Source organism: Limulus polyphemus, unplaced genomic scaffold, assembly GCF_000517525.1.
Source record: "Limulus polyphemus unplaced genomic scaffold, Limulus_polyphemus-2.1.2 Scaffold8024, whole genome shotgun sequence".
Lineage (NCBI taxonomy): Eukaryota > Metazoa > Arthropoda > Merostomata > Xiphosura > Limulidae > Limulus > Limulus polyphemus.
In genome coordinates, this window is record NW_013673634.1 from 7,618 (window position 1) to 21,543 (window position 13,926).

At 32.9% G+C, this 13,926-nt stretch overlaps 1 protein-coding gene across 1 annotated transcript in view; it reads left to right on the forward strand.

Moving 5' to 3' along the window:
* LOC106475054 (glutamate-gated chloride channel-like) overlaps nucleotides 1-9,175 on the forward strand; it is a 16,476-nt gene extending 7,301 nt beyond the window's left edge. The window contains exons 3-5 of the mRNA XM_022379273.1: nucleotides 1,537-1,671; nucleotides 5,260-5,603; nucleotides 8,624-9,175. Coding sequence (XP_022234981.1) covers nucleotides 1,537-1,671; nucleotides 5,260-5,603; nucleotides 8,624-8,794 — 650 coding nt within the window. The 3' untranslated portion in view covers nucleotides 8,795-9,175. The remainder of the gene's footprint in view (nucleotides 1-1,536; nucleotides 1,672-5,259; nucleotides 5,604-8,623) is intronic.
* The last annotated feature ends 4,751 nt before the right edge of the window (nucleotides 9,176-13,926 follow it).

Below are 13,926 nucleotides of genomic sequence, written 5' to 3' on the forward strand. Positions count from 1 at the left end.
CTTCAGAGGCTTGAGTGCTTATATTAAAGCGATTTTGAGCCTCACCATATCATTATAGTCCGTGTTTCCATGTTCGATCATGCTGTATCTGATGATCGTGCAATTTGAAGTCTCCAGCGCTAAGTCTGCGAAGTTATAGCATTAGAAACCGAGTTTCAATACCCGTGGTGTGCACAGCACTGATAGCCCATAGCATAGGTTTGTGCTTAGCAAGAAATAAACAATCATCTTGACAATAACAAAAAGCTCCGTCAAAAATCTATCATGACCTAGGCAAACCACTCCTTCTTAAAGCATTTCATTATCCTTCTTGTGTATGAGGCGGAAAGCTTTTCTAGTCCATCGTTTAACGGTCTTAGACGACTTCAGAAGAATATCTTGCATACAATAGCATGAACATTAATTTCCTTTTCTAGTTGCTTGAGGTAAGCAGCAGCTGAACAAATATGTCGTGAAAAAAGATTGGCATATAATTTGTCTTACTTTTTCAAACAGAGATCCTTCTTGATTATATGTTGCGTATTGTTGCCTTATTCACGTGCAAAGCTTTTGCCTATGACCTCTGTGTTTATGAATTCTTTGTTACAAGACGTCGCACTTTGCTTACCATGGCTATGGCACGACTTGTTGCAGGTCCCTTTCGTGAAGGTCCGGGCACCATGAAATAATCCATATTCCTTGGTTTCTAATTCAATTAACTGCAAAAAATTTACCCTTCTTGGATATTCTAAATTCTCCGTCTATGTACATTTTTATGAACTGAGTGTATGAATATTTTGCGTGGAAAAGGGATATTAAACTCCTTCCCAAAATCAATAAATTTTTATGGTATCACACCGCCAACGAAACACCAATCAATGTCAAAATGTAGTTAGTTCTATTACACGCCATTTCACCGTCATCTTATATCTGCTGTGGTTTTACGTGACTTGCTGATTATGTATTCAAAATCGTTTATATATAACGTACTCAACCCTGTAGAAAAACAAGTATAAGCTACTGTATTCAAGTAGACCAGGTAACAAATTCAGTACTAAACATATTAAAGCAAACTAGCTGACAAAACTAATACTAAATGAATTCAAGCAGACTATGTAAACAAAAAAACAAAAAAAAACTAGTATTAAACGTTTTCAATTGAACAGAGAATAAAACCAACACTAATATCAGTATTAAACGTATTTAAACAGATAAGGTTACAAAACCAATATTAAACATATTCAAACAGATAAGGTTACAAACCAATATTAAACGTATTCAAACAGATAAGGTTACAAAACCAATATTAAACGTATTCAAACAGATAAGGTTACAAACCAATATTAAACGTATTCGATTAGGCTAAGTAACAAAACCAACACTAAACGTATTCTATTAGACGAAGTAACAAAATTAATGCTAAACGTATTCGATCGGACAAATTGAAGAAGGTATAACACAAACACAATATTTAACATTAACTATATCAGAAATATCCTGACGATAATGTAGAAAATGGCAGTGCTAAGATTCTATTAATCTTTTAAATAACTTCAGATGGATCAACAACTGACAAAGTCACTCTAAAGTGGAACAACTTAAACCCTGTGGCCTTGAGGCCAAACATGGATTTCCGTGGATTCACTCTCAAGTCAACTAAACAAGAATACTGCATTGCAGAAACGAGTACTGGTAAGCATCCTTCAGCTTTAATTCTCTAATAATAAGAACTGATTTGAATATGACGCAAAAAACAAGCAGGAATACACAAATCATTACTTCTTATAGTTTTTTATTTCATTTCAAGGTTCACAATGAGCTATAATATAAGCTGTTAAACCTAATCGAAATGATATTACTACATATATAAAGATAAATAAACAGAAAACTATTTTGGTTTAATTGTTTTTTTATAATCATTCATTTTTGAATTAAATTATACCCATTTAGTTACTTTGGACTTTTAATCTCGATACCAGATACTTAAGGTTTTTTAACCAAACCCTTTATCTAAATAAAAACCTTACTATTTTTCTTGATTCATTTAACTAGAACCTTATTTAAAGCCATCATTAAATAAGAACCTTACTATTTTTCTTGATTCATTTAACTAGAATCTTATTTAAAGCCATCATTAAATAAGAACCTTACTATTTTTCTTGATTCACGTAACTAGAACCTTATTTAAAGCCATCATTAAATAAGAACTTTACTATTTTTCTTGATTCATTTAACTAGAATCTTATTTAAAGCCATCATTAAATAAGAACATTACTATTTTTCTTGATTCATGTAACTAGAACATTATTTAAAGCCATCATTAAATAAGAACCTTACTATTTTTCTTGACTCATGTAACTAGAACCTTATTTAAAGCCATCATTAAATAAGAACCTTACTATTTTTCTTGACCCATGTAACTAGAACCTTATCTAAAGCCATAATTAAATAAAACCTTACTATTTTTCTTGACTCATGTAACTAGAACCTTATTTAAAGCCATCATTAAATAAGAACCTTACTATCTTTCTTGATTCATTTAACTAGAACCTTATTTAAAGCCATCATTAAATAAGAACCTTACTATTTTTCTTGACTCATGTAACTAGAACCTTATCTAAAGCATCATTAAATAAGAACCTTACTATTTTTCTTGATAATTTAACTAGAACCTTATTTAAAGCCATCATTAAATAAGAACCTTACTATTTTTCTTGACTCATTTAACTAGAACCTTATTTAAAGCCATCATTACATAAGAACCTTACTATTTTTCTTGACTCATGTAACTAGAACCTTATCTAAAGTCATCATTAAATAAGAACCTTACTATTTTTCTTGACTCATGTAACTAGAACCTTATTTAAAGCCATCATTACATAAGAACCTTACTATTTTTCTTGAGTCATTTAACTAGAACCTTATCTAAAGTTATGTTTTATATAACAAGCTTTCTGCTATTTGTCCTGTTTCATTTAAGTACAACCTTGTCCTCTACAATGTTTCGTTTACAGAGCACTATGTTTATCATTCAAAAATAACCTTAAAATCTTGTTTTAGTTATAATTCAGATGTTTGAGTTTTTAGATCTTTTCTTCTACTTTGAAGGATTGTTAGCAATATTCTATTCTCTGAGAATTTTATTGAAAATAATGGAATTTTCCTTAATCAATTAGATATCAATTATTTGATGGCAAATAAGAAAACTGGGAAATTAAATATATAAACATTAATTTGTATTTACTTTTCTTTTTATCGATTGTGGGTGTGCAAGACTAAACGATCTGTTATTGTTTTTGTGTTATATCAGTTTCAAAAAACATTTTTAAGGTGCCACAAAAAGATAATGCAAGAAAACCATATTAATGTAGGGTTGAGTTAAGAGTAATTAACTGAACTGAAAGGTAATTATTATTGATGGAGTCCTTTATTATTAGTGGCATTCCTCATGGATCAGTGTTGATGATATTAAACTGTACTTCTAGTTTTATTTTGGAATTTGAGGTATTATAAAATTATTTGGGTTATTTAACAAGTTGAATATATATTTGGCTAATGACCCTTAATTTTAGCAGTACAAAATGATTAATTTGGTTAACACTTTTAATATAGATATGAACCATTTAGCAACATGACTAAAGAAAAAGGTTTTGGTATTATGATGGATAAGTCACTCAAGCCATCAGGGCAGTGCTCTGTTGCTAGTAGTGAAACTAGCAGAATTTTAAGGTATATTTTTATTCATATCAACAACAAGTCAGAAGAGGTAATTATTTTTCTATACAAATCGCTATTAGGTCTTACATGGAAAGATATGTGCTCAGTTTTGGTTTCCTTATCCTAGAAAGGAAACTGAGTTACTGCAAAGGGATTCAGAGAAGGGATACTGGGACGATTTCACACAAATGAAAGGATTATGGTATAGGGATAGTTTGAGATCTCTTCTTATTTTCTCTTGAGGAAAGAAGGTTGAGATGTGAACTTATTGATAGTTAGTATTTTAGAACTTTGTATTGGCAAACAGTGACGATTAAGTCATCAAAACAGCACAATTTTCGGTTTAAAATATTTTAGAAACGATTAAAATAAATACTTTTAACATAGCATAATACAAAGACAAACAAGGGCCTTCAAAGCTGTTCCTGCATATCCAATTCCTTATGATAAGAAAAGTAAAAATTAAACACACCCTTTATTTTTTTAGGAAATTATCAGTTCCTTTCTAAACTTTTATAAAGTGCAAGCTTTTACTAATGAAAGGGCAAATCCCCCAGAAAATAATCACACAGTTAAACTATCTTTTCTAATTTTAAATATGTCCTTTCCTTCAGAATACAGCACAAAGAAATCAAAGGCCTTTAACGTATCCATCAGCCGGATATTTTTGTAAACTACAAACACTGCTTAAAGAAAAATCCAATATAGTAACAGCATTTAAAAATAAAGGATCATAAAATATGCGAATAGGATATGAAGTATAAAATTAAAAAAAAAACGAACTTTAAAATGTAAAGCCAAAATATCTCAATAAATAACGTTTTAGTCTTAAGACTTTTTTGTAAATATTAAAATACCTCAATAGCTCCACGACACCAACACAATTTCTTCAGTAAAAATTATCAGAAAAGGAGTAGAATTAATCTACTATTCGACTCTGTGTGTAGTCTTATTCAGAGACATCTATTTTCAAAAGAGGCAGTAAGGAAAAGTTTAAAACCAACAGTAGTCGTTAAACAGGTACGAAAATGAGAACTCATGGTAATATTTTAATGAATCGATTGGAATAAAGAATGCCCCCCAGTAGCACAGCGGTATGCCTGCGGACTTACAACGCTAGGATCCGGGTTTCTGTACCCGTGGTGGGCAGAGCACAGATGGCCCATCGTGTAGCTTTGTGCTTAACTTGAAACAAGACAATAAAAAAGAATGTTTTACGATTTACATTTGTAAAAAACAGACGTCTTGATTTATATTAGATATCAGTTAACAGCAATAAAAAGTTATAGAAAAATCTGAATTATTTATTATTAGGCATTATTTTCTTTAATGAAACGCTATAAAATTAAGTGTCATAAAATTATCATTTCTGTTCTATGAACTGCTTATTTTCGTCTGTTGAATAAAACGATCTAGAATCATAATTTGACATTAAAAGTGATTTTGATAAGAGAATGAAGAAAGATTGGGAATTTGTGTAATTATCTTTATTTTTATGCTTAATGTGTAATTTACAGGCTTTTGTTAAATGGTGAGTGTTTTTTGTTGTTTTGATTTTCTTAGGAACTTATGGTTGCATAAAAGTTATATTTGAATTTAAGAGGAACTTCGGGCCCTACTTCTGTCATCTTTATCTTAGCACTTTACTCATGGTGGTTCTTTCACGGTTGTCGTTTTGGATCCACTATTCTAAAGTTAGTATCCGTACCTTCTACTTGGCTGTGTTGCTTTTCTTGGGAGTTATTTCCACTATTCACGCAGACGAGATGATTCCAAAATCTCCTGAAACTAAAGCCTCGGACGTTTGGAACGGAGTCTGCTTCGTTTTCTTCCTTGCTGCTATCATCCAGTTTGTTCTACAACACACTGGTGCAAAGGCTAACTTAGTAGAATTGGGTGACACTGAGGTAAGCTTGAGACTATGATTCTCTTTTAACTTTTAACATTATATATAATGGATGTTAGAAAATTTTGGGTGTTCCAAAGATTTTATAAAATGAACCGTGTTACATATAAGCAAAATATTTTGTGAGAATATATCAGAGTTAATGGGAAAAGCATTTCACTGCTTTTCGGAAATGGCACTATGTCAGATATAAAAGATTGTTTAGTGTAGGTAGTATTATTAATTTATTTATTTTGTGTTTATAATTCATTGATGTCGAGGCTAGCGAACGTTATGTTTGCAATCATTGATGTCAAGGTTATGAAGATTTCTAGAAGGCCTAAGTGATAGACGTATAAATAGCTGCAACCAGACGAGCAGAAAGTAAAGTCATGTGAAAGAGAAGTTCGGTTAGAGAAAAGCTAAAAACGCAAAGTCAACTGTCGTGGGAGTGAACACCCTAACAGTTGATATGTTAGAGTGAGATTAACAGTTTGAAAGAGATAAGGAGAATAATTTGTTTTGTCGAAGAGAGTTCTAAACTAATTGAACCCGCCTGTGCGGACTTTGACAAAAGGCAGATGATTATTGGAAGTACGAAAAAGCAAACGATTATTGGAAGTTCAGGATTCAACTGCGGTAAATCAAGCGACATCGTAAGTGAATTATACATGGATACTATTGCGATAAAAATAAAGAAAAATAGTTCGGCTTGTCAACTAAATTCTAAAGCAATTGAATTGGCCTAAACGGAATTTTGACAAGAAAAAGAGAACTATATAGTGTTTAAGATACAACTATGATCCCCATAGTGTAAATATTTTTTGTACATACGTTTAATTTGTTCCGAATATACATATTATTTTAAAACACATGGAGTGCGTGCTGTTTGTTTATTGTCGAATTTATCGCCAACAAGTCACAGACACCTACTGTAGAAGAATCCTTAGCCCAACACACCCATATATTTATCTTGCCATGTATACTATTAAAAAAGTAGTTTTCGATAACATTAAAGGGCGGAGCAAATGATTAAAAGCAAAGCCGTTATTCTGTTGCTAATACAGTAATAGAACGTACAATCACTGACAGTTGATCATGATGGTGAAGTTGCATAACCCAGCTGGCTATAGTAATGGAGCAAGACTCCTGACATGCCACCACAGGACAAACACAAGATTTGTTAGAAAGTTCCAAGAGACAGGAAGTATGGTCGATCATCCTATGTTCCACAGATATTAGTAAATCTTGTTTTAGAAGTACTTCACAAAGGTTGTCCATCCATATATTCTCCTGCACTGTATACAAAGTAAAGAAGTTGAAGTGCTTGATTAGAAATCCAGAAGAACGTTTACATTAGATTTAGTAGTGAGTGTTATACATGATAGAAACTGCTTATGGCGCATATTAGGGATAGAAATATCCAATTTCACTTTTAAACAAGTGTATACCCTTGGACAAAGAAAACCCACGATCTCCAGTAGAAGAATTTCTTGGATTTGTCACAATAAGTGCATACTATTGGACAAATAAAACTCATGAGCTACAGTAGAAGAGTTTCTTGGATTTTTCACAATAAGTGTTTACTCTTGGACAAAGAAAACTCATGAGCTCCAGTAGAAGAGTTCCTTGGATTTTTCACAATAAGTGTTTACTCTTGGACAAAGAAAACTCATGAGCTACAATAGAAGAGTTCCTTGGATTTTTCACAATAAGTGTTTACTCTTGGACAAAGAAAACTCATGAGCTCCAGTAGAAGAGTTCCTTGGAATTTTCACAATAAGTGTTTACTCTTGGACAAAGTAAAACCATGAGCTACAGTAGAAGAGTTCCTTGGATTTTTCAGAATAAGTGTTTACTCTTGGACAAAGAAAACTCATGAGCTCCAGCTGAAGAGTTCTTTGGATTGCTCAATAATTCCCATATGGTGCGATTTCAAAACTCACTTTATTTTGGGCTATTTTTAACGACTGGCTGGTCATTGTTATTATGAATTGTTGTATACTCCTTTATTTTGGGCTATTTTTAACGACTGGCTGGTCATTGTTATTATGAATTGTTGTATACTCTTTTATTTTGGGCTATTTTTAGCGACTGGCTGGTCATTGTTATTATGAATTGTTGTATACTTTTGTTGTCATAGCAGAACTTCAACAGCATGGATATGTTCAAATTATCACATTCTTGTTGGACATTTCCGAAGATTTGTTGATTGTTCGAGGTATGCTATGGGCTGCAATATCTAATACCATTTTCAGGATATATGCAATACTTGAGAATGATCATAACAACGTTAAACAATGGCTTTAGTGACACTTTCAATGTCGTGTACAAAAACCTGTGAAATGCTACTCCAGAGATCCTTCATGCATGTATGCAAAACCTTTGACCTATATGTTACATGATTTGCCCTATAGAGGCAGTTTCAGAAACTCATAATAATTTAATGGTCACATTGTATATAAAGATAGTCCGACAAACGTGTTATAGGAATATAACGTCAAAGAAACCTTCGCTATTTATCACTATAGTTACAATCATAAATAAACGTTGGTTGTTAATAATCACATATCAATCCGCCAGTGGCTCAAGGTATCGACAACTGACATAGTGCAGATAAAAACAAACATGGAAAACGTAAATTGTTTCCAACAATATAAGTTATAAAAACATTTTTTTATAAAACACATGGACTGAACATCAGGTGTTTTATTCTATTAATGTAATTTAGTCTACTTTAAAGCTGAGCTTTGCCTAAGGAATGTCGACTCTGTATTTCTTACTTTATTTTTATCAGTTTCGGTTTATCGTTATCCATATGATAAATACTGAAAATTACTATGATGTGTTGGGAATTCGCTGGTAAAAACTTCCGATATCTACAGCCATAAATTATTTAAGAAATTAATAATAATAATATATAATGTTTATATGCAACTTGTTAACTTGATTCGAGATAGAACACGCATATATTGTTTTAACCATGATAAATGTTGAATTTCTGTACTGTTCAATGTTGTTCTTATGTATTTTTTTTATTAGACCGCTAAAGATGGCCAAGAAAAGAATAAGAACAGGATTAAGTTTATCCCAGTGGTAGTTGGGCGTCTATTTAGCCAAAACGCAAGTAAGGCTGACATGGTATCTCGCATCGTCTTCCCTATCCTCTTCCTTCTTTTTAACGTCGTCTATTGGCCAGTCGTTTATGCTTGAAAAATGATGTCCATTGTATAACAAATATGTGGGAAAATACACGAAATGAAAACCCATAATTAATTAATTTGAAAGTTATCAATATATTGGAAATACGTTATTAAAATCTAACATAATTATGTTTATAGAATTATATATTTTTTTTCCGCAAGACCGATTCATGTACTATTTTTCATACAACAAACACATTCCTAAAAATCCGAACTAAATCTTTATGTCTACTTAATATAGTTTGTTTGTTTCCGTGATTTTTTAGGCATCTATACAAAATATTTTGCCTCTATTTTACAAGGTTTCTCCTTTACAGACAAACAGTATACTTTTGTTCTTCACCCAATCAAAAGAACACTGCTCTCTGACTAAAAAAAAATTCTAATTCTAGTAAAGGTATCATCTTTTATCTAGAACCTGTAATTCTACTTACCTTTGGTCGACCCTCATTGTGACTCAACAGTATGGGTATATAAAAGACAACATTTGGATTTTGATACTCGCGGTGGTCATATCACAGTTAGCTCATTTACCTTCAAGAAGGTGACCCCTGAGCAATTCTATAGTTATATTTTTCTCCGAAATGGAAGGAATGAGTCACATTCTGATAAGCTCTAGGTAAAGGTCACATTCTATTAACCCCTGTGCAAGAGTTAAACTCTGCCAAGCTCTAAGTAACAGTCACATTCTTCCAAACCTTAAGTTAGACCCATGCTCTCCTGAATCTTAGTTAAAAGTCACATTCTGCTAAGCCTTAGATAAAAGCCACACTCTGCAAAGCTCTAAGTGAATATATTATTCTGTTAAGTCCTAAGTAAAAGTCACAATCTTCAAAGCCATAGCTCTGTCAATCCCTAGGCGAAAGTCACATTCTGCCAAGTCTAGGTGGAAGTTTAGAGGTGTACAATTAATGTTTGACCTTGTTCTACTCGTGTCTCAGTTTGTTTTCTACAGAAAAGACTTATATACGGTACCGCTGATATTTTTTGTGACCACACGAATTAACTATATTTATTTAGAGACTGATCACAAACTACGGATAAAAAAATCAAGCAGTATTTTTCCCAGTTATAGTATTTTGGTTATAACAAACGAATTTCTGCATTTCCAAACTAAGTTCCTTGTAAGCACAAAACTACTTGAGCTGAAAATAATGTACTTATTTATACTATGTAACTATGGGCTCAAAAGAATACCCAGGAAAAGACACGAAATAAAAACTCTGCTTATCGTCATTTATAATACTGAAAATTATCTTAATAGATAATATATGTCATTCCTTGTTCAGCTTCATATAATGTCATGTGATTCGCTAGAGGAACAGTCATAGTGAAATGTTCCTGCAAATCGGGTCACTTTGGTCTATATCTATATGGCTAAGGTAAAAAAAGGTGCGCGTTTCAACATATGATAGCTGGCTTATTTGAACAAATATTTTTATGGGTATTGTATCTAAATAAAAAAGTCATAGTCTAAATGCATAGTTTACACACAACTGCTAATTTTTGTTTCTGTGTTTAGCTGATGTACTTTATCACTTTTCGGTATTTTATTGATTACTTTTTTTGTTTCTGTGTTTAGCTGATGTACTTTATCACTTGTTCGATTTTTTATTGATTACTTTAAATAACTTTACATAACGTAAGCATGTTTTATAACTTTTAATATGATGGAGGTTTGATTAGCTTTTGATTTGCTTTAGGTTTGTATAAAATATAACCAAAATGCTTCGTTTCCCCAATGTAAACACTCTACACTCGTTCAATGCAAATCTGAACTTGCAAATAAAATACTGCTACATGATTGTTAGTTACAGTACTTCTGTTACTGCTCAGTTGTGTTCTATAATAAAACAAATATACTTAAAACCGCATGAGCGACGAAAATAACCAAATCAAATAATAAGCCTAATAATCGCGAAGTTTTTTATATTTTTAAAACTTGACAATTGTTCAACCTATTATTTGATTCATTCTTGTTCTACCAATAATGAAATTCAAACAGATATAGCGACATCTACCAGTCAAGCTATCGAACAGTCTAAGCACATATGGCGACATCTACTAGCCAAGCTGTAGGACAGCACAAACATAAATTGCAACATCAACCAGCCAAGCTGTAGAAAAAAGTCCGAACACATATAGCGACACTAACAGTCAAACTGTAGAACAATCCAGACATATATAGTGACATCTAACAGTCAAACTCTGGAACAATCCAGACATATATAGTGACATCTAACAATCAAATTGTAGAACACTCCAGACATATATAGTGACATCTAATAGTCCAACTGTAGAACAATCCAGACATATATAGTGACATCTAACAGTCAAACTGTAGAACAATCCAGACATATATAGCGACATCTAACAGTCAAACTGTAGAACAATCCAGACATATATAGCGACATCTAACAGTCAAACTGTAGAACAATCCATATATATATAGCGACATCTAACAGTCAAACTGTGGAACAATCCAGACATATATAGCGACATCTAACAGTCAAACTGTAGAACAATCCAAACACATATAGCGACATCTACCAGCCAGCTCTCTGATGAGTGAAAACAAGCTTCCCTCTTGACGGCAATCGGAAACCAATTGTTTTAAATTTATTTTTTAACTGCTATTTTTATAGATAAACAACTCTCTAAATATTCCATTGTTTATCCGAAGCTTGAAAATGGTAATATTTGAGAAGTTTGAAGGGAAATACCCTTTCTTCATGGTGGCATGAATTTCCCAAACTTTCACATGGAAGTGAAAAAGTGAATTAAAAAATGTAAGTTCAAAGTGAAGGTCCGGTGCCATCATTAAAGTATTCCCACAAACTGCAGATGAAAAAAGCCGTTCGTTTTAAACGTTTCGGCATACACTATTCCTACAAGATAAACCTGAATTGGCAACAGTATTGAAAATTCCAACTGACTTAAGCCTTCAGGCTTATTTACCGCTGAGCCACTGGGATATCTTTTTCCAGAGAGACTAGAATGAATTTGAAACGAAACTTTGTTAGCGGTAGACGCAATTAGTTTAAGTGTGTTGGATCACGACCATGGTTGAAATAAATAAATGTTGATCCCTATAAAAGTGACTGCATTGGTAATGTAGTTTCATTTTTAATGTATTGAACTGAAGCTTTAATAAAGAGTTTTTCATTTAGAAAAGTAGGTAATATCTAATTTTAAATTGTAATAAAAGATATTGAGTACTAACTAAATTTATCCATTCAAGAATTGTTGATATTCTATTCCAAGAAAACGATATAAATCCTAACTAATGAGTTTAGGAATGAAATGTTGAGAAGGGGTAAGTTTCAGTTTCTGCTTCTTACGGTCCCCCTGTACGTCAGCGGTAAGTTTATGGATTTACAACGCTAAAATCTGGGGTTCAATACTTCGCGGTTGACAGACCATTGTGGAGCCTTGCATGGAAAAAACACAATAACAACTGATTCTTACGGAATGTTTTAGTTCTTACAAGAACAGCTATTTTGAAATGTTTTTCAATTAACTCAATGTTGTTTCCAATAATGATGGTAGTGAAAAAGGTACTCACACAATCCTTATAACCCGAAATGGAATCCCTTCACCAATGTATATATGTCCCCATGTATCAACTAGCTAATTAAGCTTTATATCAAGCATGTGGATCACCTGAGGGAATGAGTGATTCTCTTCCACGTGCATGGATATATATGTCCCCGTGTATTAACGAGCTAATTAAGCTTTATATCAAGCATGTGGATCACCTGAGGGAATGAGTGATTCTCTTACACGTGCATGGATATATATGTCCCCGTGTATTAACAAGCTAATTAAGCCTTATATCAAGCATGTGGATCAGCTGAGGGAATGAGTGATTCTCTTCCACGTGCATGGACATATATTCCCCGTTTATTAACGAGCTAATTAAACTTATATCAAGCATGTGGATGAGCTGAGGGAATGAGTGATTCTCTTCCACGTGCATGGATATATATGTCCCCGTGTATTTTATAGATTTCTCTTGTTAACTTCCATGCACGTGGAAGAAAATTACTCATTCCCTCAGGTGATCCACATCCTTGATATAAAGCTTAATTATCTCGTTGATACATGGGGACATATATATATATATCCATGCACGTGGAAGAAAATCACTCATTCCCTCAGCTCATCCACATGCTTGATATAAATATAATTAGCTCGTTAATACACGGGGACATATATATCCATGCACGTGGAAGAAAATCACTCATTCCCTCAGCTCATCCACATGTTTGATATAAGTTTAATTAGCTCGTTAGTACACGGGGACATATATATCCATGCACGTGGAAGAAAATCACTCATTCCCTCAGCTCATCCACATGCTTGATATAAGTTTAATTAGCTCGTTAATACACAGGGACATATATATCGATGCACGTGGAAGAAAATCACCCATTCCTTCAGCTCATCCACATCTTTGATATAAATAAGGTTTAATTAACTCGTTAATACACGGGGATATTATATATATATATATATATATATCCATGCACGTGGAAGAAAATCACACAATCCCTTAGCTGATCCACATGCTTGATGTAAGTTTAATTAGCTCGTTAATCCTAAAGAGGAGATTAGATACGATTTCCTTATCTATAATATAATCTAGCAAGCAAAGACAAAAGTTTCTGAAGCTCTGCTTATCATTACCCAATCTCTTCGAGATCGATATCAGTTAAACGAAATTTATTTTCTGTGACTCGAGTATATTAAACGTACACTTGCTTCAATAATTGCTGTGAGGAATTTTTCCAGTGAGGTTCCATAGGTTAATGGAGCTATTTGTCTCCTTTGTCATTTGAAAGGCAAGACCAAGGTTATGATGATTGCAAAGCTATATTCAAACTCTTAGATGGTCTCAAAATGTTCCAAAAGACTTACAATAATATTTGGTCTCTGACTGGGCCCTTCTCAGACATTGACATTGTTACTGTGGAACCAAGCATGGGTCATATGTGTACTGTGAGAAGGATTATCCTGTTGGAACAATACATTGGTCTGGGTCTTCCTCAGACATTAATATTGTTACTGTGGAGCCTAACATGAGTCATATATGTACTGAGACAAGGAGCATTATCCTCTGTCATTGTTCCTAAAATTTAT